The sequence below is a fragment of the Lepisosteus oculatus genome, chromosome 6 (genome assembly GCF_040954835.1).
Source record: "Lepisosteus oculatus isolate fLepOcu1 chromosome 6, fLepOcu1.hap2, whole genome shotgun sequence".
Lineage (NCBI taxonomy): Eukaryota > Metazoa > Chordata > Actinopteri > Semionotiformes > Lepisosteidae > Lepisosteus > Lepisosteus oculatus.
Window position 1 is genome coordinate 53626421 of NC_090701.1, and position 24338 is coordinate 53650758.

The window sequence follows — 24338 nt, forward strand, 5'->3', positions numbered from 1 at the left end:
ATATTGTAATAAAATCTGAAATTAAAAGCCTTTCCTATTTGTTTCATGTTTCCTGGCTTAAACAGAGATTCATCTTCCTTTCACGAATGTACAGTATGTTTTACTGACACATTTCTGGGATCTTTTAAAAAGTAGCTGTGTGATATTTTGGTGCTGGGTAGCAAGTAGCAAAACAGGCTGACCGGCTTCCTCTCCTTTGCGGCCCCCCTAAGCTTTTATTTTCAAACCAAGCTTTGCACAGTTTTTTGGGGGAGGGGGGAGGGAATCTCCTGCAATGGACTGGCATTCTGGCCAGTGTGAGATCAGTCATGCGTTCTCAGCCTTGTCTTGCTCTCCCTGGCTTGCTGCAGCAGTACAAGATGGCTTTCTGATAATAATACCGAATTCTTCATGACATTAATGAAATGCTTTCCATTCCAAAGTTTCCCAAAGCGCTTCACTCACCCCAGAATCCACCTGGCTAAAGGGCAGCAGACAATATGATCCAGCAATGTAACTTCACTGCTGTTTGGTAGATAAGTCCATTACTGCACCAATTCAATTAAGGCAGAATTTAAGGAAGGCCACATTGAACAATCCCACAGAGGAATTTAGATGTGATGCTCAGGCTTAAAATCCATGGTCTTATCCAAAGGATGGCACCAAAATGGGGAAGTGGTTTGGAGATGTAGACCCAAGGAAAGAGCGCCACCTTCTGGATCACCAGCATCACTTGCAGCAGCAACCCAGTTTTCCTTGTCTTCTGTCCCAGTACTGACCAGGCCTAACCTTGCACACCTGCTGGGATCTGACCAGATCAGGAGTCGAGCTGGTAGTAATATTGTCATCATACATCGCACGGGTGACCCCGGCTTTTTCAATGCTACTGGCTTGAGCTTTGTCTGGAATGGAGTGTCTGAAGGCTAGGAGTGTCTTCACAGAATACAAAGTATTTGTGTTAGAAATAAATAAAATGCATGCAGAAGGTGTATAGATTTTAATTAATTGATTCATTCACTGATTCATTTAAAAATTCAGACCTCTTTCTAAATCACTGTCCACTCGAAATGCAAAAAACATATGCTTACCTTGTGAAACATTTGACCTATTTAGGTTGGTTATTTTATGCTTATTTCAAGGTTTATCCTTATTATTTGTGCAGTGTATAAATAAGTTATATGAAGCAGAGCAGAAGTAGCAGATTGTATGAATCAGTGTATTGTGGTTACATTCCAGTGGGGATCTGCCAACAGCAGCTGCTGCTGTTTCAGCTGTAACACGGAGCCAAGCAGCTTGCCTGTGGTCAAGGCCTACAGCCAGTGCCCTAGAGAACAGACAGTAACTCTCACTTTATTGGTTTTTAAATGTGGTAGATCCCACTAAGACTCCCCCCGCCAGCTTCAAAATGACAAAATCTAGGAGAGTTAACTAATAGTTAGCTAATAATTTTGTAGTGCTGGTGTATGGATATTTCAAAGGTTCCATTTTCGATTTCTTAGGCAGTACTGAGTCTTTTGTCTGAGTTTTTGGAAATTCATATTCAAACATATTTTGCTGAGCAAACTATAAATACAAATAATTAACATTCAACTTCCTTTACTAACTCATCTCTGAGCTCTTGTAAGCTGTGTTTGTATGGCAAGTCAAATTCTCATTTAGAGATATCTCTGAATGTATTTTTAATTTAACATTACTTTATTAACCCTTTACAATTTCTTGCATAAGGAATTATCTTTTCACATACCCCAGCTTGCTCTCCATGAGACACACAGATAGGGAGAGAGCCTGGGGTCAGAGTGCAGGGTCTGCCATTGTACAGCACCCCTGGAGCAGATGGGGTTAAGGGCCTTACTCAGGAGCCCAATGGAGCAGGATTCCTCTGCTGGCTGCAGGATTTGAACCAGCAACCTTCTAGCCACAGGTGCAGATCCTTAGCCACAGAGCCACAGAGCCACCGCTCTGCCCCAAGAAGTTGAAGATATCTTTAAATCATTTAGTCTTTTTAGAGGTATCTTTAAATCATTTAAAGATATATTTAGCTGATTTATAGTTTGGTTCGCCGTAGTATTGCCATAGTACTTTCACCCCAAAAACACTGAAAACTCTCTCCCTTTTTAACAGTTCCTTTGGCGACAACGACTCTGCAGTGATGACATGGGTTTCCAGAACCAAGCACTCAAAATGCACTCCTTTTTCATCAACAGAGGATAACCCACCCATGTTATTGACAGGGCCCTCATCCGGGCCAAAAATAGCCCCCGGACCATCAACTCGATCAGGAACCCCTGGCTTAACAAGTGCATTCCTTTGGTGCTTCCCTTCCACCCTAACACATTTTCTATCCCCAGGATCATTAACGACAACTTTTCCATCCTACAGGATGATCCCTCCACTGAGGCACTCTTTTCTGACCGCCCCATCATCCCATATCGTCGACCACCTTATCTGCGCAACCTTCTTGTCCACAGCTCCCTTGACTGCCCTCAACAATCATCCACACCAGGGACTTTCCCCTGCAACAGAGCTCGCTGTGACACCTGCAAGTACATATCTAACACCACACTCATTCAAGGCCCCTCAGGACAATTCCGGATCTCCCAGGTGACCTCTCGTACCTCAAGCAACCTCATTTACTTATCTCTTGCAGGAAATACCCAGCTATCTATGTTGGGGAAACCAGAAGGAGACTAGGAGACAACTTCAGAGAACATGTTAGGGCTGTGAAGATGAAAGATTTCTCCAAGCCCATAGTTTCTCATTTCACCTCAGACGGCCATGATCACACTGATCTCCCAGTCTGCATTCTCAAAGAAGGGTTTCTCAACTCCCATAGCAGAAAGACATCAGAAACAAAAATTATCCTGAAACTTGGTTCATACCTTCCCATTTCTCTCAATGACAGACTTGTTTTTGGGAAATCTTCTCTAGTCACATGCAGGTTTCGACTTCACACCTCTCTTCACCTCTCTCTGCTTCACACCACCTGAGTGGCCTCTCTGCCTCTCCCCTTCTCCCTCCTCCTCCAACCTCCCAGCTTTTGTTCTCCTGTGCTCTTTAATCTTTGCTGTCTGCCCTGTCTTTCTCACACGTGAAGAAGGCTCCACAACCGAAACGATATGTTTTCTTTCTTCTCTTTTCAGCATGGAATAAACCTGTACTTGTTCCTTTACAGCCTATGCATGCTGACGCAGCTCCCCACCTGAACTACTTAAAAAATATTATTAAAATTCGGCTGTGGAGCCTTCTTCAGGAACCATTTTTTGTTAGTGTAACCTCAGCATTTATATAGTTTGCTTCTTGTTATTTATCACATTTGCTTGCCACCTGTGGTACAACTTTGTATTCAAATTTTACAGCCACATCTGAATGTGAGGTGTTTGAAAAGACAACAAAGAATTTCAAGTGAGTGTTGAGTTCAAAGTCAGCGGAGAAAGTCATCTAATTCCCTGGAACGAGTACTGGCTCTAAAGTAGGATTCCCAGTCCTGGTCTTGGAGCCTCACTTTTCTCTTGGTTTTGGTTCCAAACTCTCAATTATACTGTTGAACTCTTAATTGACTTGATAACAGGATTCATTTTAACTATTTGATTATTTTCAGCTCTTGATCATGTCAGATCATATGATTGTGTGTTGGACAATCTCAGAGGCCCATACATGGTTAATTGACTGCAACAGCATTTTTTTAGAGAGATCTGGGCAGACGTACAGTATGGACACTGTTTAAGGACTTTGCACTCAAAGGTTATGTAACAAAAAGTCAGAAACTTTTTATTAAAAACTTGCGAATGTTCCAGTCAAGCAACTGGTTACTGTAGTTCAATTAAGGCTTCAATTAGGTAATTAAGCTGGGCTAGAATGAAAACCAGACCCTGATCTAAAGAGCAAAGATTATATTAAGACATAACCTCTAACATATACAGTATAATGGACTGAGACTGTGACTGAAAATGTACTAACTTAACAAGATTTAACAAGCACCTATTGTACCGTGAAGATGAGGATAGTAGTGCCTGAACCGTGTTGATATGAGAACATTATTTATTGTGGTTGAAAATATAACTAAATATCAACTTTTTCTTTTTCTTTTTCATTTTACATGGATCTAAGAAAATCTAGTAGCCTTAAGTATTTAATATGACTTAAGATTTGGGACAATTCTCGAGTGCCTTTTCAAGATAGGTCTCTTACAGGCGTATTTTAATTTTAAAAATGCCCTTTTAGGAACGATTCATGTTTATCTTTTGTTTCTAATACTTGATTCTGTTGTCTAATAGTCATAATTTCTCAAGTTGTTTAAATTTAAATTGATGTCCTTTCATGGCAGTAGTGCTTTCATCAAGACCCATGGAAGCCAATTATCATTTTCACAGTGATACAAGAGCTGTTTAATCTCATACCTCAGTGGACAACCACATGCTTCACTTTAGTCTGTCCTTCCAAATCATTTTAAATGTAGGTCTTGCTCTGGCATTAGATTCCCTGGCACATCCTTCCCTTTACAGTATGTGTTTGAATGGTCTGGAGTGTTTGAAATTTGCATTGCTTATCTTACTCTGTTTATCTACTTTGCTTTTTCCATCATTGTGAATCATTTCTATTGCATTATAACTTTGTTGTTAAAACACTGCAAACTCCAATATAATGATACAGCAGGTTTAACTGGGAGTATTTGGCACCTTTTCACTTGTTTTAAAAACTGAAATCAAATCAAAGGATTTTCTTTTACTATTGTCCAGGGCCTAATGTGACAAAATCAAGATTTGGGTTCTCTATCACAATACATTTAGTAGTAATTATGATACCAAAAATAAATATCTTTAAATGTGAAAATAACCTTAAATTTGCATATACCATAAAGTATGTATAATAAGCGTGAGTCTGTATTAAAACACTCAAAACAGAAACGCGAACGATGTTCCTGTTTCTTGCCGTTTTCTACAATCTTGCTGGGTTGGATTTCCAGGTACTACAGCTCCTCACTGCTCTCAACACTGAAACCCGACCTGATGAATAAACTCAACAAGCCAATCGAGAGAAGTGGTTTAGTAACGTCACACATAACAAAATCCAAATTTAGGATAAAAGTGGAAGATGCAGTTAGGTTCCGCTGATTCTGCGGTTTCCGAAAGAGAATCCCGAAGAATTCCTCCGAACTGATAAACGTGCTTAATCACCTGAAACCTGCGAGTTTGAACGCTCAGCAGATCTGCTCAAAAGAGGGAAAAGAAACGCAAAGTAACGACTTTATCAAGTTCTAACAACTTCAGTACACTTCCACACTTAACAATTCTTCAACCAGAACATCTTTGAGCCGTTGAAAACAAGACTATCTTCGCCGATTGCAATCGATTGCAGACAGAAGTCAGAGAGGTAAGTTCTGTATTAAACTGTGAATGAGTACTATGAAAAGAAGTGAGTGTTGATCTTGGAGGGAAAACCTTAATTCAGTACTCACATATTAATTTATGCAAAAAATATTGCCAAGAACTGGTAAATATTATTTTTATTCAGAATACAGGAAGAAAGTCGGTGCTTGTGTCAGCATTTTAGAAGCTGTGCAATTTTATTTCTGAGGAACTGTATCTGAACAGGAAGGACTTCAGGTAATGAGGGATTTACCTGCCGAAAGTTTGACGTTAATAAAACATAGGGGATTATGGCGCATGCACGCAAAGCACTTTAACTGCAAATAATAATAATAATAATAATAATAATAATAATAATAATAATAATAATAATAATAATAATAATAATAACTTTCATTGTGTACGAAAACGCAAAAGTTTTCACCTTATGACGGTACAAACACGATGTGACAGGTGTACAGTATTCCCCGTAGAAACTGCTTCTGAAGCTGTGGTTACTTACTGTACATCTCAGAGCAAATTCTCTTTTATTTTTTAGATGAAAAGCAGTTATGTGCGTTTTTACGTGGACGAAAAAGGATTTTCATAAGACAGTAAACATTTGTGAAAAAACAGGCTTGTCACGATAGGAGCAAGATTCTTTTAATGTAGTTAAATAGTAGTCATGAACAGGTACTGGATGCGGTATTAACCTGTATATTAATTGTATTAATTGTAAGAAAGCATCATCATCAACCGTCGTTAATCCCCTGCATATATTGATCATACAGTATTCGTGTTTGCTTCAAATGAAACATCTAGTTAAAAAAAACGTTATTTCAGCCAAAATTAATGCTGAAAAAAATGTGTAAAACTTGTAGCTATGAAGTGAGCTGAGAACAGTGATACAGTATAATGCTTGTTGATTAACTGCCACACCCCCTTCTTATCCTCACATTCAGTTTTTCTTACAAATGCGTTTTCACTAGAATGGAGCAGTAACTTTAAACCAAATGGAAGAAAACTCGGTTACGCACCGAAGCCCAAGAATCAAATGCTTGCCATTTCAAAATGCAATGTGCGAACCTGTCATACAAAATATGCATCTGTACTCAAAGTCTGAAAAAGATGCATTTCGGGGAGTTCATGACTATAGCTGCCAAATAAAAACAAAAATGCTATTTGAGTCCAGTGGATTGCCTAACTTTCAGTTCAAAGCAACATTTGAATAAGGCAAATGACATAAATGAAGCAAATTTTATTTTATTCTGAGTGATCAAATGGATTGCAGCTTATCTGTACTGTACAGTGCCTTACTATGTAGCAGTGCCTTGGTTATATCCACTGGCGTCTCACTCTGTCTCCTTAGAAACCACAGTGATTTACTTTACCTCCCAACTCCAATATTGACTCTAGTTATTTAGCAAATTTAATTCAGGTTGGTGATTTAACCCACCACTCTTTTTCTTTTTTTTTACCAACAGACTTGAGGGAGGGGGGGGGATACTTTGTCTTGGAGTTGATCCCAGTGACTTCTGAGGTCATTCAGCATGAAGTGTTTCTCCCGGGAATGGCTGAGAGGGATTGCTCTACTATTTATATCCCAGGCAGCTGTCGCAATGGTGATCCCAAATTCGACTCACTTGGAGGCTATGTTGGAAAAGTACATGGATGAGGATGGAGAGTGGTGGGTGTCCAAGCAAAGAGGCAAGCGTGCGATCACCGAGAGTGATATGCAGATTATCCTCGATCTTCATAATAAACTCAGGGGTCAAGTTTATCCATCTGCTTCAAATATGGAGTACATGGTAAGGTACCCGTTTGAACATGTCAGTGTTGTGTGAGTTGCTTTGGTTGTTTTGTTCACTGTAAAATCTTGATGGGAATTATTCCTTCGCTCTCACTTTTGTCTTCCCCATTAACATAAAAAATAAGCTTTTGATTGTATTTTTTTTTACCATAAACACTTTCTTTAATGAGGTATCTTTATTTTCACTCACAGACCAGTGCTTAACTCTAATTAATGTGGAAGGGTTTTGGATACTCAGTAATACTATTCTTGCCTATAGAGCTGCAAGTTATCATCTGAGAAAGTCAGATAGCTTCCTAGCTAGGATTTGAACCTCCAGCTTTCTGGTCCACAGTCCAGAACCTGGATTTCATGATAGGATTCATGCTTAAATCTAACACTTGTGGATTTCCGATGGGAAGCAGTAAATCCCATGAAAAAAATAATTTATCTCACTCTTCACCTCTAGCACCAACAACTATCTGGAAATCAGAGTTGCCTGATTTTCGATGACATGAAAACTAGAACAGTATTTCACTGTGCTGTTGCCTTGTCCGAAATGTCGCACTAATCAAAGGCATTTTTGTAGAACTGCTGCCACAAAGCAATAAATCACAGTTAAGGGGAAAATACTGCTAACAATAACATTTGTAGAGTAGTTTGGCCCAAGTACAGTACATAAGAATATATATAAAGTAGAGACTCGATTAGATTTAATTGTTTTCCTGGCTTAAGTGACAGAAACAATGACACTGATGGATTCTGCCCCCTTGTTTCAGTAGGAATGAGCCAGGGAGCTGCTGCAAGGGTGGTGATGGAGTGGGTGAAGGAAGGGAGGGGGGCTCTAGAACAGAGATGTGAAGTAGAGGGGAAGTGGGTAAAATTAGTTGAGAATGAAAATCAGTTTAGAACTCTGTTATGCCTTGCAAACAAGGTGATTGGCTATGTCTTTATGAATGACTTTCCTGTTTCTCTTTTTTAGAGGGGTGCAGAAAAAAATAATCATCAAACAAGCATTGGTTATCCCATTGTTTTGATTCCAGTAAATCACTTTTGTCAGTGTCCTGCATTTAAGCACCTTCATCTTGCCTCAAAATGCAAGCTACGCATTGTATCGTTTGAATTACAGTCATATTTTAAACAAACATTGTTCATAGTGCTCAAGGTCTCTATATCCCATATGGTATATTGAATTACATTTACAATGTTTATACAATACCCAATTCTTTTTATTAGCCTTAAGTAAAACAATGGTGATTTGGAATGTTACACATTCCTATACATTGTCTTGGCAAATAAACATTTTGTCTTTGAAATGTAAAATTATCGCTGAGCCATATAATTATATAATTGAGTTATTTAAGAATTTCACACAGCACAGAACGGAAATGTCTCTCATGCCGCCAGCTCCAGTTTAGACGTGCTTCAAAAGAAAACTGCTGAGGCAGCAGAAGTCTACTATAAGCAGTTCATATTACAGTGTGTTGGCTTTTTCAGCTGGAGGGGTACCCCAGAGGAAAGCTGTTTTTTGTGAGGCCTGGAAGATAATTAGGAAGTAACAAGAAAGGTAATGCATGTTGGGATCTACAGTAGAAGGCAGATCACTGAAGAACAAAGTGGACACTCGCTTAGCACATTTTAATTTACATAGTTAATTATGGCACCCCCACAGTGAATTCCTAAGGCATTCCTGAACATTCACATTACTTTTAGGGGGTGCTGTATATTTACGGATAGAGTGACTATGTACTGTATATTACCACTGAAATGATGTAGCTCGTGAGGGGAGACATAGTTACCGTACTGAGAGTATGTAAAAAAATGGGTAAACATTTATTCCATGCTAAAAAGAAAGCAAACAACGTTTCGGCCGTGGAGCCTTCTTCAGGCGAGAAGTCTCCACAGCCAAAACACTGTATCTATTTGTCTTTTCCTTTCTTTTTTTTCAGCGTGGAATAAACCTTTACTTGTTCCTCTGCAGCCTACACATGCTGACGCAGCTACCTACCTGCGATGATGAGAGTATGCTGTTTACTATGTGCTGTTTTATGTGTATCTTGGGGACGAATTGGTTTTGTGGTGTTGTTAAAACACCCGTATATGAGCAGGGGACCCTACTACTGAAATCTACTACTTATGGTAATATAAGGGCACCAGAGGTATCAGCATGAATCACTAGAAGCTCTGTATCTAGGTCTGTACATGATTCCACTATGCCACTATGGACTTGGTCAGGAAACATAGTGGCTGGATGTAGTCATATTATGCTTATTAGTCCTGGGTTAGTTGTTTGTGAAGACTGTAGAGAAACCTTAAATGCCTTATTAAACTGAGAGCATGCAAAATCTACACCAGTAAGTTGGCAACGCCTTTGGCAACTTACTTCTCAGTATTATTTGGCAGACGTTGGCAGAAGCCAAATATTTTCTGAACCCCAACCCCTTCCCCCACACTCCAAGAAAGAAAATAAATAGTTTAATGTAGAACTTTTATTCATATAAAAGGGGCAGACATTTTTTTTGGGGGGGAGGGGTGAATAAGGTCTTTTTAGAATCAGATGGGTTGTACAATGTCTCCGAGTGACAATCCTTGATAATCCTTCAGCAAAGCACTAAATTTGCTTGCAATTCAGACAGGCAATAAAACTACATTTCAGGAAGAGTTGGCTGTTGTGTGTTAGAGTGCTAATATGGGCATTGAAAGGCCACATGCACATTGCAGACAACATAAATTCCATGGTTATGCAATAATTAACCAAAGGAAAATGGACATCTTAATTTCTTTTAAGGAGCATGCTGTATTTGAAATAATTCAAAGACTTGTTAGTGTGCTAATATTAAAAAGCGTAGTTGTTTAAATTGTGACATCTGCATATCTTCTTTTTACTGAGATGAATGAGTTATCAAAGAACCCACAAAAAAGCATTAGGGGAATCATCTCTCAGACATGGGTTTCATAAGCTTTTGATGTTTTTAGACTTTGATGATTAATATGTTCATATTCACTCTGCAAGATTTTCTCTCAGTTTATCTCTCTTGACGTAAAATGTACATATAATCTCAATGACTTTTTCACAACTTGCAGCTGAATTTATCGGCCGATGAGCCAAAGACACTTTTACTTCATTTATACAGCAGACAAAACTAAGACCACAACATGACCACATTATGGATAAAATGACTTGACTCAGAAAACCTCCATCTTCACACCTCAGCAACCTCTTTCTGGTAATTTGCTCCCAACAGGGAAACTTAATACTTGGAGGAAGTGTATCCTTTTGCTTCCCTTGGGAACACAGCCAGATGACAAAAACAACCGCAAACTATGTGTTAAACTAAATAAACAGCTCTGTGCAAATGATGTGTAAAGGCTTTAGAAAGGCACACGCATTCTTGTCCCCAGTCCTTCCATTACTTATAGTAAGCATTGAAGTTCCAAGCGTGATAAATTTTATATGGGTTAAAGTAACCCCGATTTATTATTGCTGGGTAAACACAGTTTTAACTTCCGAAAGCACTTCGGAATGCGTGGTATCCACTGTGCAAAATGTGCACATGAATAGCAGTTTTTTCAAGACTTATGTTTCAAAGGTTGTTTTTGTAGAAAGGTGGATTGTAATATGTCATGTGCATAAAAATGTCACAGATCCATGGGAACGCAAGCCAAACTTCTTGATCAAAAATATGTCAGCGATGTCCTTTTATTTAAAGGCCAGTTCTGATCAGCCAATGATTTTGACAGTTGAAAGCATGCACTGAAAAGAAATGTGCATAATGGAAAGCATATGTGCACACTTTTACCATAACAGGAGCACACATCTGTAATATAATGTATACTATTGTATCTAATATATGCTGGATAATTGTCAAGACGCATTGGAAAGGCAAGTTCAGTATATCAGAATGTGTGATGCCACAGAATGCTTTTGAAAACAACTTTCAGGGCTTTTAAAATGCGATTTATGAAAACAATCCCGCTGCTTTTGGAATGCAAAATGTTTTCAGGCCATTATAGGGCACGTGGAAATAAATGGAGACATTTTGATGCAGTCTAAAACTCTCATGGGCTGACGGAAATTAGACCTCAGCGCAGAGAATGTTTTTCATACTGCAGGTAGGAATATATTTTATTCACTGTTTGTAAATAGGACATTACACAGTACTTTATGTGTAATGACAATAATGACAAATATATACTAAGAGATTTTGAAGAATTCGTCTAGTCTTCTCCCAGTTTCACCTTGGAAGATAGAGATGAACATTTTCCATGAACTCTGTACTTTATATGAGTCAGTGTATTTTAATTTATAAAAGGCTGCATGAAAATATGGGACAATAGATGTTTTATGACCGTGTTTAATTGGAAACCATAGCCTACCACATACAAAGAAAAAATAATGAATGCTAATCATAATTAAGTTTTCACAAACTGAATGCTAATTAGTGCCATCATTATCTTTCATATGACTGGAAACTGCTCTAGAACAACAGTGATAATATACATGTCCCAAAGAGACCAATGTGTTTAATGATATTTGATATTGCTAGGCCTATTAGTTATGTTTGAAATAAAATAATAAATGTTGCACCTCAGTTGGTAGTATAATGATTGCTAATCAAACATTTATTAAACTCTTAATTATCCAATTTAATCTAAGGCATTACCCAGTGATGTAATGAGTTGGAGATAAGCTCCCTTAAAGCACTGGTTTGAAATTGGATTGAAACGGCTCAAAGAGATCTCGTTTCAGCATTTTCTTTTGGTATTTTCTTTTTTTTTTCTGTAGCACATCAGGAATGTCTGCCATTCTTGACTGAGTGGCTATGGAGTTTGGATTGGCTTGACAATGCTGCTTTTAGCAATAGTTCTGTTGCTGATTTTTTAACAAGCACATACCTTGGCTAGTATGACTAACAAGCAGATTTAAGAACTGGTTTAAAAACAATGGTCATAGAAGTTGTCAGTTCCTCCAGGTAACACGGGGCCTGGTATTTTTAAAGTTATCTTGGGATTTACGCTATGTGCTTTGGGACCATCGGTGCAGAATGTGTGAAATGTCCGAACTGTAGCTGCACATGCTATATATAGCTGGTCAGCTTACCACAGTATTGTTTCCCAGCTACAGTATGGGAATCCCAGTCTATGCATTTCACATTATACAGCCAAAGTGAAGTGAAAATGTGTACTTAAGTAACAGAGCTCAAAATAATTAGAGTAGTAAAATTTATTGAGGTAATAAAATTTAGTTCAATGACATGAAGTAATACATTCTAATAAACCTGTGGTTGAATGCACTGGGAATCTGATTCAGCTTCCTATCTGAAACAAACCCAGGCGTATAGAGGAGACTGGAGAATGACCTGCTCTCCAGAAACATATGGAGAAAATTTCAGCAAGGCAGACTTCTGCCTCTTTATATTTTTTAAATAACCGGGGAAATAAGCTGAAATTCACTGGGGGAATAGCTCACTGGTATTATTTTTTTTAAATGAGAAGTGTTTTAAAACTGCAGTGGAGATCTTCAACAAGTATTCTTGTGTTTCTGTTTCATTTGCTCCTAATGTAAGTGATGCATGAATAATCCTAGTGGATTAAAAAATGTTTTAAACTTTCTTTGACCCTCTCTCCTTAATCTTTATTTGGAAGAGGAAGCGACTTTACACATCACTGCTTTGCATTTTAGTTTTTAATGGGATTCACACGAAATAAGTGCAGTGACATCCATTCTCTATTTCTTTCTTCATTAAATATCCAGAAATCAGTTGGAATTAAGTTCTTTTTTCCTTCTACTAATTTAGGAGTTCTAAAAAAGACAGTTTATCTTTTACTATTTATTTTTCTACTCCCAAGAAAGAAACTTCTGTGGTCTGAGAGCTTTATCTACTGTAGCTTGTCATCCTCTGAAGCACTTCTGGGCCTGCAACTGAATGATTACAGTTAGACCTGCATTAAAAAAAAAATGCAAAGACAAGACCTTATGTTCACACAAAAAAGTAGTGTGCCAATAAATTAATTTGGAACTTATTTTCAGAACTTTGTTTTTGTGTTTAATGTAAATGATACCCGGGCCCTATTTTAGATTTCCAAAGATTCAGAATGTAGTGATTGCTCATGGAGTTTTTCAGTAAGAGATTAAAAAACAGTGCTTGCATCTCCAATATCAGGACGTTGCTTATTCCTGGTGGGGATCTCTGGAGCATCTACTTTACAGGAAGTAGACGAGGGATGCCAGTCCACTGCAGTGCAGTCCCATTAAAGACACCCCGCCGCATGTCATATGGGTGTGGGGAGAATGAGAGAAACTCCCCACATCAGGTGCTGCAGGCTGGACTCAAACCCAGAACCCGAATGCTGTGAGTGGGCAGTGCGACCCCTCATGCACTACAAAGAAAGCTAAAGATTGTGATTATGTTAAAGGTATGGGATACAGAACTGGAGAGATCTGCAGAGGCGTGGGCAGAAACGTGCTTGTGGGAACATGGCCCAGCTAGCCTTCTTCCCTCTATTGGACAAAACCTTGGAGCTCACTGGGGCAGGTTGGTGCAAAGATACTTCAGGATAGTATGCATTATCTTTCTAAATGGATCATCGAAATCAATGGTCAAGGCTTCATTCATTTTCAAAATGGTTCCTGTCAACAGGAATGAAGGGTGTTGAAGATTAAGAGGCATTTCACAAAGGTTCAGTGCTATGCACTCAAAAAAGCTTTTATCTTGAATATAGCATGCTGCAGAAAACTGAAAAATACTGTTTAAATGCAGTAATGCTGCTGTTTAATAATACTAAAATGGCATAAAGTTGTTATATTTTATGTTGTAACTAATACTCCATTGTGGAATGTGGTTTAAAAGAGCAAGTTGAGTTGAATTCTATGGTGAAAACATTTCTGTTGGGTTGGGGCTTTTTTCAGGTGTGAGGGAGAGAGAGAGGAAGTAGGAATTCTACAGTGAAAATGAACAGAATAGCCTAATACAAAATATGTAAAATGTTGTGCCTTTCGAAAGTAAACACTACCTTGTGTTTTGTAATTTTCTTATAAAACCCATAGGTGCGTCTTTTTCCCATTCATCCTAGATACCGGCCCCCTTCATTTCATGTTCAGGCCTGGTACGATGAAGTGAGAGACTACACCTATCCTTACCCCCAGGAATGCAACCCCTATTGTCCCTTCAGGTGCTCTGGGCCTGTCTGCACTCACTACACACAGGTAAATAGCATTATAATACATAGAACCACTCCCCACAAAACCTTTTATGTGCTCACATGCTCCATTTATGGGCTGCATGGTGGTGGTGCGGCAATTGGCTGGCTCTTGGGCCCTGGATTTCATTCTGGCCCGGGGCACCTTCTGTGTGGAGTTTGCATGTCCTCTGTGTCACCATGCGTTTTTCCACGTGGTCTGGTTTCCATCCAAAGGCATGCTGTTCAGGATAATTGGCATCTCTTTAAATTGCCTCCCCTCCTCCACCATCTGCCCTGAGATGGACTGGTGAGCCATCCAGATATATGCGCTTTGATGGGTTAGGCCCTGGCTCATCTCAGTGATCAAAGGACACTACAGTTTCTGAAAATGGATGGATGTCCCGTTCTTTTACATTCCTAGACAAAGATGTTGCTGCTGCTTTGTCATGTGGTTGTTAACAATAATTCCTAGCTTTTATTTTGGGATTCACTTTCCAAGCAGTCTCAAAGCACTTTATCTGCAGATGATATGAAGCACCCATCTTAAAGCACAACAGCAATTATAATGCTTACAAAAAGTGTTGTCTTTTCCCATTAATCTAATGAAACATAATGTAAACTTTTGTATATGTTCCGTTGATAGTGCTTTTAGTGTTAGGTACAGTAAGCTGTATTTACTGTTGTGGTATATTTCTTGTTTTTTTTTTTCTCATGGTGAAGCAAAAGCATGCAACAGTAGTAGACAAAAAAGATAATTCACAACCCCCTTTTTTTTTGTTAGGTAGTTTGGGCAACCAGTAACCGGATTGGCTGTGCTATCAACTTGTGCCACAATATGAACATCTGGGGACAGATCTGGCCTAAAGCAGTCTACCTTGTTTGCAATTACTCTCCAAAGTAAGTGGGAGAAACAAAAAACCTTGAAACTTACAATGTGTTTTAATCTATTTTTTCTGATCTTTTCCTTTTCTTACAAGAATTGCATTTAACAATAATAAATTGAAGTGTTTGCAACTCTCCTAAGTGCTTCAGCCAGTAAAAGGAGTCAGGTTGCTATATGGAGTTGATAAACAGAAGAAACTTTCCTTTTATATTCCTCATCTCATTGCATTAATAAAAATGTGTTTTTAAACTTTTTTAAAAGTTCAGGAGGAAGTTAAGTGGTCACCTTGGACTTAAGCTCTCTTATGTGCTGTATATGTATCTCATCTGATGAGTACCCTTTGTGTACATCTTTTCTCATACTCCTCCCTCTACCCCATCTTCACCCATGTAGCTGCCACCCTGTTTCATTCCTCGCAAGAGGGAGGAGATGTTATCACTTCAGCAGCCCAGAGAATTAACGCCATACACTGATATTAAGTACACTACCCCTTTATATGCCTTGTCACATTAAATATAATTTGACTTCTGAAACCGAAGGCTTTGGCAGCTCAAGCCATTAGCTGTCTATGACAATAATTTCCCAGGTGACAGTGCACTTCTGGTCATCTGCTGCTCGGGATCAGTGGGATTGAACAGGCTTAAGGATCCTTAATGTGCCATCCAACACAAAGCACTGTAACTTAGTGGGCTCCTGTCTTGCTTCTCTCTTCCTCTGAATTCTACCTCTCCTGCATACACTGTCGGGAAAAGTTACTTTTGAAAACTTATCTGTGAAAGGGATTACTTTTAATAAGTTACAAATGGCTGTGTGAAAATAATGTTAAAAAGACATTAGTTACAGTGATGTGCATAATGGGAATAAAGGAATACATTACCTCTAAAAAGGAATTTTCTAAACTTATTAATTAAACAATGTAATCCAAAAGTAACATCTAACTGTAACATATGACTTTTTGAAAGTAGCATCACCTAATGCTGTCTGAAGACAATGTGGGACTTGCAGAGAATATTTTAGTCAGAAGCATTAAGAGTTTTAATTCATCCCTGACAACTGCAAAACAGGTGGGGGTAGAAAAATAATTGTCTGATAGAAGAGTTTAAGTAGAAACAATTTTGGTAAAATAACATTATACACATCATTTTTTCCTGTAACAATTATCCCTACTTTCCCTTTGTGAAATTTCGGTTGAGCTAGAGTTGAATGGGGCTCCTTAACTACCACTGTGATAAGTCCTTTATAAACACAGTTCAGTACAATATAACATCACGCATTATCCTTTATAAACTTTTGTACAAGCAGCATTTCAACTGCACAGTTATTCCTAATAGTTCATAATGAAGCATTGCCAGGAGGTCAATACCCATGGAGGTCAATAACAGTAGACCTATTATGTTTATGTGACTTTATTTCACTACTGTATCTGGTTTTAGTGCATGTGTTTGCACAATACAAGCTAATTCCGAAGCTTCCGTAAATTTGCATTATTTCCCAGCTTTCCAATTTCCATTCTTTCCAGGGGAAACTGGTGGGGTCATGCTCCGTACAAACATGGTCGCTCCTGCTCTGCATGTCCACCCAGCTATGGTGGAGGCTGTAAAGAAAACCTGTGCTATAAAGGTGCGTATCCAAAAAGCTGGAACCACTAATTTTGCATTAAACATATTATTTATCATTGCACAACTTTAAATAAGACTTTGGCTTGCTGAAATCTAAAATGTGTAAAATGTGACTTTTTTCATTTTGGATATGGAAACTTTTGGCAACAAAATTAGCTTTTTGTTTATACATTGTACATTTAAACTGGTGAAGTCATATGTCTGGTAAAACATCGAAGGGGCTTATGGTTTTAAGGACACCAAAAGAGCATGTTGTATATTTCACATATAGCGCTTGTTCAGTGAAATTCTTCTCAAGTTGAGAGTCTTTTAAAGTCTGAAACGAAATTACAGATGATGGATCAGACGGACACTACCCACCCCAAGAACCTGAAGAAACAAACTACATCGAGCCAGAAATATCACGAACTCAGAGACCCAAGCCAAGACAAAACACACCCACCTCCACTACACCCAACGCGGATCTAGACAGAAACGAAGTTGTCAATACTCAGCAGATGTGTAAGATGTGTTCATTTTTGTGACTGATAAAATACCAAGACTCTAATTTTGTGTTTGTCATTACAGTATATAACAACTATATATGTATAACACGTGCAAGCGAGTTAAAAAACGTTTTAACAGTTTGTAGTAAATTCTGAAAAAAACAGCAACAGAGTTTTTAAATGCGGAGAACAAAAATAATCTGGAAGTCTTCATCGCTTTTCCGAAGGTAAAGGAAGAAAGTTATGTACAACGTAATCTGTGAGGTAGTTTTCGCTTTTCTTTATCTTCAAGGCAGCTTTCGTGTCCTGCTTGTGTGGGCTGCAAGATTTGTTTTTTTTTTATTTTAAATAATCTACTCTGGTAGTGTTTACTTTTGGTTAGCTTAAAACCTGTGGGTTTGAAATTGCTTCCTCTCCTGAAAAGGGGCAGTGGCTCAAAATCTGTCCTGTTGGGCAATATGTACTGTATATTGGAGATGGAATTTTTTAAGCTTCTAACAGCAGAGCATTTTGTCATTGGTACAGTATGAACATTTGTGGAGTCGTTTAGCTAGCTATGATCATAGCGTTTACATTTTGTTTTTCTTAGCTCAAATAGTCACATGTGAAACAAGACTGCGTGACAAATGCAAAGGAACAACCTGCAATAGGTGAGTAGAGTTTGACTGCTTCAGTAAAATCAATCTATTTTGTCCACTTTTAAAAATGTAATAGAATTTCCAACACTTCACCCTCTCCTCCTCACTTCAATACCAAAACATCTTATGTAATGTACATTTTTTGAAAGATTACAAGAACTTGACGAATTTGAAAAGATTTGATTTGTAATTGGTGATCCTTTCATTTTTTGTTCTCAGATATGAATGCCCTGCTGGGTGCTTATACAGTAAAGCAAAAGTCATTGGAAGTGTCTATTTTGAAATGGTAAGCAAATCTAAAATATTAGTATTCTTAATGCCAGTACACACAAAACATATCAAGGGGGGCTGTGTAGATTAGTAGCTAGTGCTATGAACTGCTAACTGGAACTATCCTTGATGGGGCATGACTTGAACCTTGAGTAAGTTATTACACTTCAATTACATCATTGCATCAGTAAAATGGCCAGATCTATAAAAAGGTATCATAGAAGTAGCTTTGAATAAGAGTAGCATCAACGACAGAAAAAAAACACATTTGAGAAGAAAAATAAAAAGAGTCAGTTTGCTAATGTGTGCCCATCAAGGCTGTATGGTTTATTCCTGAAAACGTCCTTTTCCATGTCCAACATACTGTACGATTGTATACTATTCTGTAAAAACAGTGGACTACATATCCCTCTCCAAATACAATTCCAGACCTTTGTGATGAAGAAATACTTCATTTTCTGTACTTCTCCTTTCTCTTTCAGCAATCCAGTATTTGCAGAGCTGCTATGCATTATGGAGTTATAGACAATGAAGGTGGCTGGTTAGATGTTACACGACTAGGAAGAAAGGAATACTTCATTAAATCCAATAAGCATGGGGTGCAGTCAATAGGGTAAGAGCAGTTCTTAGAAAAGGGTAGAATGTTTGAGAATTATATACTGTATGTTCAGTTTTAATCTGCATTTAGGCTGGTTCATCTGGAACTAAGATAGATTCGTTTGATATGAAGGCACCTTGAAATAAACAAAAGGGAACATGTAAGAGTAGTCTCAAATAAAATAAAAAAATTGACTAGTATTCTCTGCACTTTTCATTTCTTCAGTGTGCATTTACCGTTTCTGAGCTTCACTGAAGAAAAGCTCACGATAATGTCATGAGACAGTTTTTGGGTAAAAAGAGTCATAGCATGCATAGTGCTAGTGTGTTTAAGCTTTGGTCCTAGTTTATGCCTCCTTTGGTGTCACTGGCAGAAAGTTGTGCGGATAGGTTGCAATGTGATTATAATATGCTGCTGAGGTACTGACAAATGTGTTTGTATCTACAGAAAATATCAGTCGGCCAATTCCTTTACAGTGTCAAAAGTAACAGGTTAGTTTTATTTATCCATTTTAATTCACTTGTTATTGTGGAGATGGGTAGGCAATGAATTGTAACCGATGTTTGTCTTATTGCAGTGAAAGCAGCAACCTGTGAGACAACAGTTGCACAACTATGCCCATTCGAAAAACCAGTCAGGCACTGTCCCAGGTAAACAATTCCTGTGTTTAACTGAAGTGAATACACTCTAGTTTTTTTTCCAAATATACATAAATATGCCGTAGGTAATGTAAATATCTCAATTCTTATAATTTCCTACTTTGGCTCATTACAGTATATACGGTGCCAAAACAAGGGAGCTCCAATGAGCTCAGCTTTTAAATCAAATCAAAACATTTTTTTCTCTTTTGTTTAAGGATATACTGTCCTCGTAACTGCATGCAGGAGAACCCACATTTTGCCCGTGTCATCGGAACCCGTATTTATTCTGATGTAAGTGTTTTGAAGAACATTGGTATTTTCTTACACACTTGGGAGCCAGGGTATACCAGTGGCTAAGTTTTCCCGTAGCTTTGACAATAGTGCACTGCAACAGTGTCAATGTGGATGGGAACACAACTTTGACCAACCTGCCAGTCTCGTGTCCCAAGAGCATGATGTGGTGCGGACCTCCACTGAGGTCAGTATAAGAAGACCTACGTCTTCTCTATGGCAAATGCAGAATGAGAATGATGCACTGAGCGGTTTGTTAATTGCTGTCAGCATTAAATCGTCAGCATGTTCGATTTAACCCAGGGCCACTGTCGTACTCAAATACAATAAGAATGACTTCAGTTGAAGTGTTATGCACATAAAAACGGCAAAAATAAAAGTGTGACTGTAGCAGTTTCAAATTCTCTCTGTCATAATATAGCACCTGTACATTTATTGAAGAAGCATTATTCACTGCCCATAATCAATACTTTGGCAGTGATTACAGTTTCCAAATCTGTCTTTACTAACCTTACACATTGGGATTGTGCGGTTCTGGCCTTTTTTTCTTTACAAATCTTTTTAAGCTACGTCTAGTTGGTTGGGATAGTTAACGGGCAGCAATTGTCAAGTCTTGTCACAGTTTCTTAATAGGATTCAAGTCAGGACATCGACTGCATTGCTCAAGGACATTCACTCTCTTTAAGTCACTCCAGTGTAGTTTTTGCCTTGTGCTTGGGCTCGTTGTCCTCTTGTAGGGTAAAGTTTCATCCCAGTTTTTAACCATACTGAAACAGGGTTTTTTCTAAGATTTGCCTGTTCGTTGTTCCATCCATTTTCCCCTCAAACACGACAGCTTCACAATCCCCCTGATGAGGAACATTCCCCATAACATAATGCTGCTACAGCCTTCATGCTTGACAGTAGGGATAGTGCTGACGGGGTCATCTGCTGTGTTGGATTTATGACAGAGGTAACATTTTGCATGTAGACCAGGAAGTTCAAACTTTGTTTTGTCTGATCATCAAATGTTTTGCCACATGTTTGCCTTATCACTTCAGTGCTTTGTTACAAACCACATCTGGGATTTGAAATGTACAGTATGGAACTGAAAAAAACACGCCCTCTTTGTGAACGTCCTTTGTGACCAGGATATGTTTGATCCATTTTTTTTCTCATCTCAATCATTGAACTTTGTAGCTCTTTCAAAGCTGTTGTTTCAGTGTGTTTTAAAGAGCAGACATAAAGTCAGTTTGTCACTTATGATCTGTTACGGTCTGATGCTAAATGTGGTGATTTAACTGTATTAACTTTCTTGCTGTACTTTTAACAGAAATCCAGTATATGCAGAACAGCAGTCCATGCTGGTGTGATTCGGAACCATTTAGGAGGCTATATTGATGTGATGCCTGTGGACAAAAGAATACAGTACATTGCCTCATATCAAAATGGGATATTCTCAGAAAGGTACTGAAATAGGCCGATTCAGACTAAGAACATTCACACGCACCATTCACATACCATAACATGATTATCAGGTCTCCTCATCAGGCTGGTCTGCCCTTTAAAGCAGTAAATAAGGTTTAGTTTTTTTTTATTGCTAGTGGAGACAGTGAAGGAGCAGTGGTGACAGAGCTGCCTGCCTCCTGTAAGCTTATAAAATCATAACCCCAAAAAAGCTGATTAGAAAAACAGCACCATACAAGAGTTGTTTCATAGGAATTTCTGGATAGAACGTTGCACTTTCAACTGGAAAACCTGCAACAATTTTCTTGTAAGAACTGGGGACAGGAAATAACTCAATCTGCACTTCATAAAGCTCTAATGATTGATACAGGCTGAAAAAAAAACATTTTTGTTCTTCTGTGTACAGTTTGTGGAATGAAGTTGGTAAAATTCAGAAGTGATAAAATTTCAGCGATTTTCTTTCCAGCCTTTAAATATCAGTGAGTATTCTAACAATGGCATCAGAGAACTGTTTTCAGCAGTGTAGATGTCCTATGATGATGGCCCTTTTTTCTGAGTCAGCTTGACCTTTGACACTTTATAGAACAAAAACAAGCTTACTCCCATGCTTTGAGTGAAGATGAGCTCTGTAGCATCACACGCAATTCAGAGATCACATATCAGAAAAAAATGGGAGATTCTTTATCCAGTCTAAAATGTGGTTAAGCTTTCACAAAAAAAAAGTATTTCTTATGTAGTTAATTATTTCTATCTTAAATCTGTAGGCATAATACAAATTGGATATGGCAGTAATTCTTGCCTTTTTTTGCCCCATCTTTAAAGATATTGTCTGTCTGTGATTGAAAAGAGAAGGGCTCACCTGTGGTGTACATGAGTACTTAAGTCCTGGAGATGTCAATGGGCTCAATTCATCATTATCCATAAGTAGAACAAAGGCACAGTGGCTTTGTCCTCTTCTACATAATGTTGATGCCATACTAATTAAACTGGAGGAATAATATCTTTTATTTTTTCCCTTTAAGATTTATGATGCACTTTGTAGTTGAACTCTTGCTTTGTGTTTACAGTGCATGTGGTCGGAAAGCTAAACCCAAACTCATCTTCAGTTCCATTTTTCTCCTTGCAGCCTTCAAAACCCCCCCGGAGGCAAGGCATTCCGAATTTTTGCTGTTATTTGAATGGCTCACGTGGACTATCCCAAAAAACGGAGCACTTGGCACTGAGCAGGCGATGATCACAAACGTTCCCCCCACATTTCTGATGGTGCATAGCACTGACGCCAGTAACTCTTCCCAGTGCAATCAGAAAGCTTACTCTTTTACAGATTTGGATCACAAAAAAAAAATAACGACGATGATGACATTGTTCACTCTTGCCTCTCCTTAATTGGCAACATTACCATTCTTTGTGACCATGTGTATTTTATGTATTTACCATTCTGTGCTGTAAATATGTCAAAATGTGTATCAAATGTGTTTGTAGTGATTGGAATTTGTTTTGCTAGCTAGCATCTCCCATCTAAAAACACAACTGGGTCTGTTACAGAAATGTTCTTTTGGAGTAAAAGCACTTACAGTTTCATATCCACCAATTCTTTTTTTAGCACATCACAAATATGACGTACATAGTGCTATTGAAATGTGGTTTAAAGACTGGAGTTGTTTGTGATTTGTTAAAAAAAAGTAACATTAAGCTTTTAGTTTTACATGGTTATAAGTACTATTCAGTCAAAGGATGCTGCTAATTCTTATTTTGTATAAAATAAATTTATTAACTGCTATTAGACTCTGAAACTGTAAAAGCCTGGCTAATACTCCTGCAGGCCAGGATGTATAACGCTATAAAAATATTTTTAAAGGTACAATATTTGCTTTCACCTCTCTAAGAGATACCAAGTGGTGAGAAGTTTGATATGCTTAGATTTTACAATTTCAAGATGTGTAAAAGCATACTGTATTGATGAAATACTGTTTGTATGAAAGTTATATTGTGGTCGAAAAATGGAAAGTGGTTTAAAAGTTTATTTATATAACAGCACTTTGCTGTTTAAAGGTGCTGTTTCATTAACCCCATATGTACTTTTAAAAAATCTTTCCTCTTGTGGTTGCCTGTATGTTAGTGATATGTACTACCTCACATGCCCAGATAAGCTTTGCGATGTGTTCTGTTTTCACTAAAGGTACTATTCAAATGTTTGTTTTTCTTCAGATTTTTTTCTTTTCTCATAAGAGAGGGTGCATGTGCTTATTGAGCTGTATAGTACAACAGCAGCCCTAACCCTAATGTTGCTTAAGCTGAACAGTCATTGTGAACTGCCATTTCATCTTGGTTCACCCTATTAATGTTTGTTGTCAGTCCAGGTGTCCATGAAAGAATTTCCTTATGTACTTCCAGAGACCAGCACTGGTCTATCCTGAAAGCAATGCTAATGCTAGCACTGACACTACCAGATCTTTTTTAGTTGGAACAAATAAACCAGCCCATTTCCTGGTTCTATTGACAACCAGTTTTCTACACTCATTGCCCACCATACATGTCAAACTTGAGATTTGATTTTTATTCCTTGTGTACTTCCTCAGTTTAGCTCTTCTTCCTGCCGAGTTCTGGAACATTGCACCTAAAATGTGCAATGTGACAAGGTAACCATAGCAACATCAATGTACATTATAGTATGGGCTCCATGAGGAAGAAGAACTTTATCCAATTGTCTTTGAAAGGCAGGAAGGGAATTACAAAAGAAACTTGTATCTTTACAATGGGATAAGCCTTTTTTTTGCAGGATAAAAGTATTTTCCAGTGTCCTTTCATCAGATGTCCCTGAAGATGTTCATTGAAAATTGAGCAGTTTATCCAATATTCAGGCATCATGAATGCATTTTATATCGACCTCAATGTGGTATACAGGAACAAGGATAGGATTGAGTTTATAACTTTATTACCCCATATTCAGTAATGTTTAGTTATTTATTTATTCAATTAGGCTTTGTCATTATACTTACACAGGTGCATAGTATAATGAAAAGTGTTTTTCAGTCTCTCAGGTGCAGTATATACAGAACAGCAGACATGACAATAGACAGTAAATATAATAACCATGTAAACAATGGGTATAGACCAGTATGACAGTACCCATATCTGTTAAAAACGATGCAAAGTATACAAACAGTGCAAA

General features: G+C 38.1%; 1 protein-coding gene across 1 annotated transcript; it reads left to right on the forward strand.

Moving 5' to 3' along the window:
- Positions 1–5076: 5076 nt before the first annotated feature.
- On the forward strand, positions 5077–23351 carry LOC102686553 (cysteine-rich secretory protein LCCL domain-containing 1). Its single transcript, XM_006633885.3, has 15 exons — positions 5077–5349; positions 6809–7132; positions 13531–13649; positions 14188–14320; positions 15077–15192; positions 16698–16798; positions 17131–17298; positions 17872–17932; positions 18140–18206; positions 18673–18803; positions 19236–19279; positions 19366–19438; positions 19645–19720; positions 21033–21166; positions 22293–23351. The coding sequence occupies exons 2-15, from the start codon at positions 6875–6877 to the stop codon at positions 22342–22344; spliced, it is 1533 nt and encodes a 510-aa protein (XP_006633948.1). The 5' UTR covers positions 5077–5349; positions 6809–6874; the 3' UTR covers positions 22345–23351.
- The last annotated feature ends 987 nt before the right edge of the window (positions 23352–24338 follow it).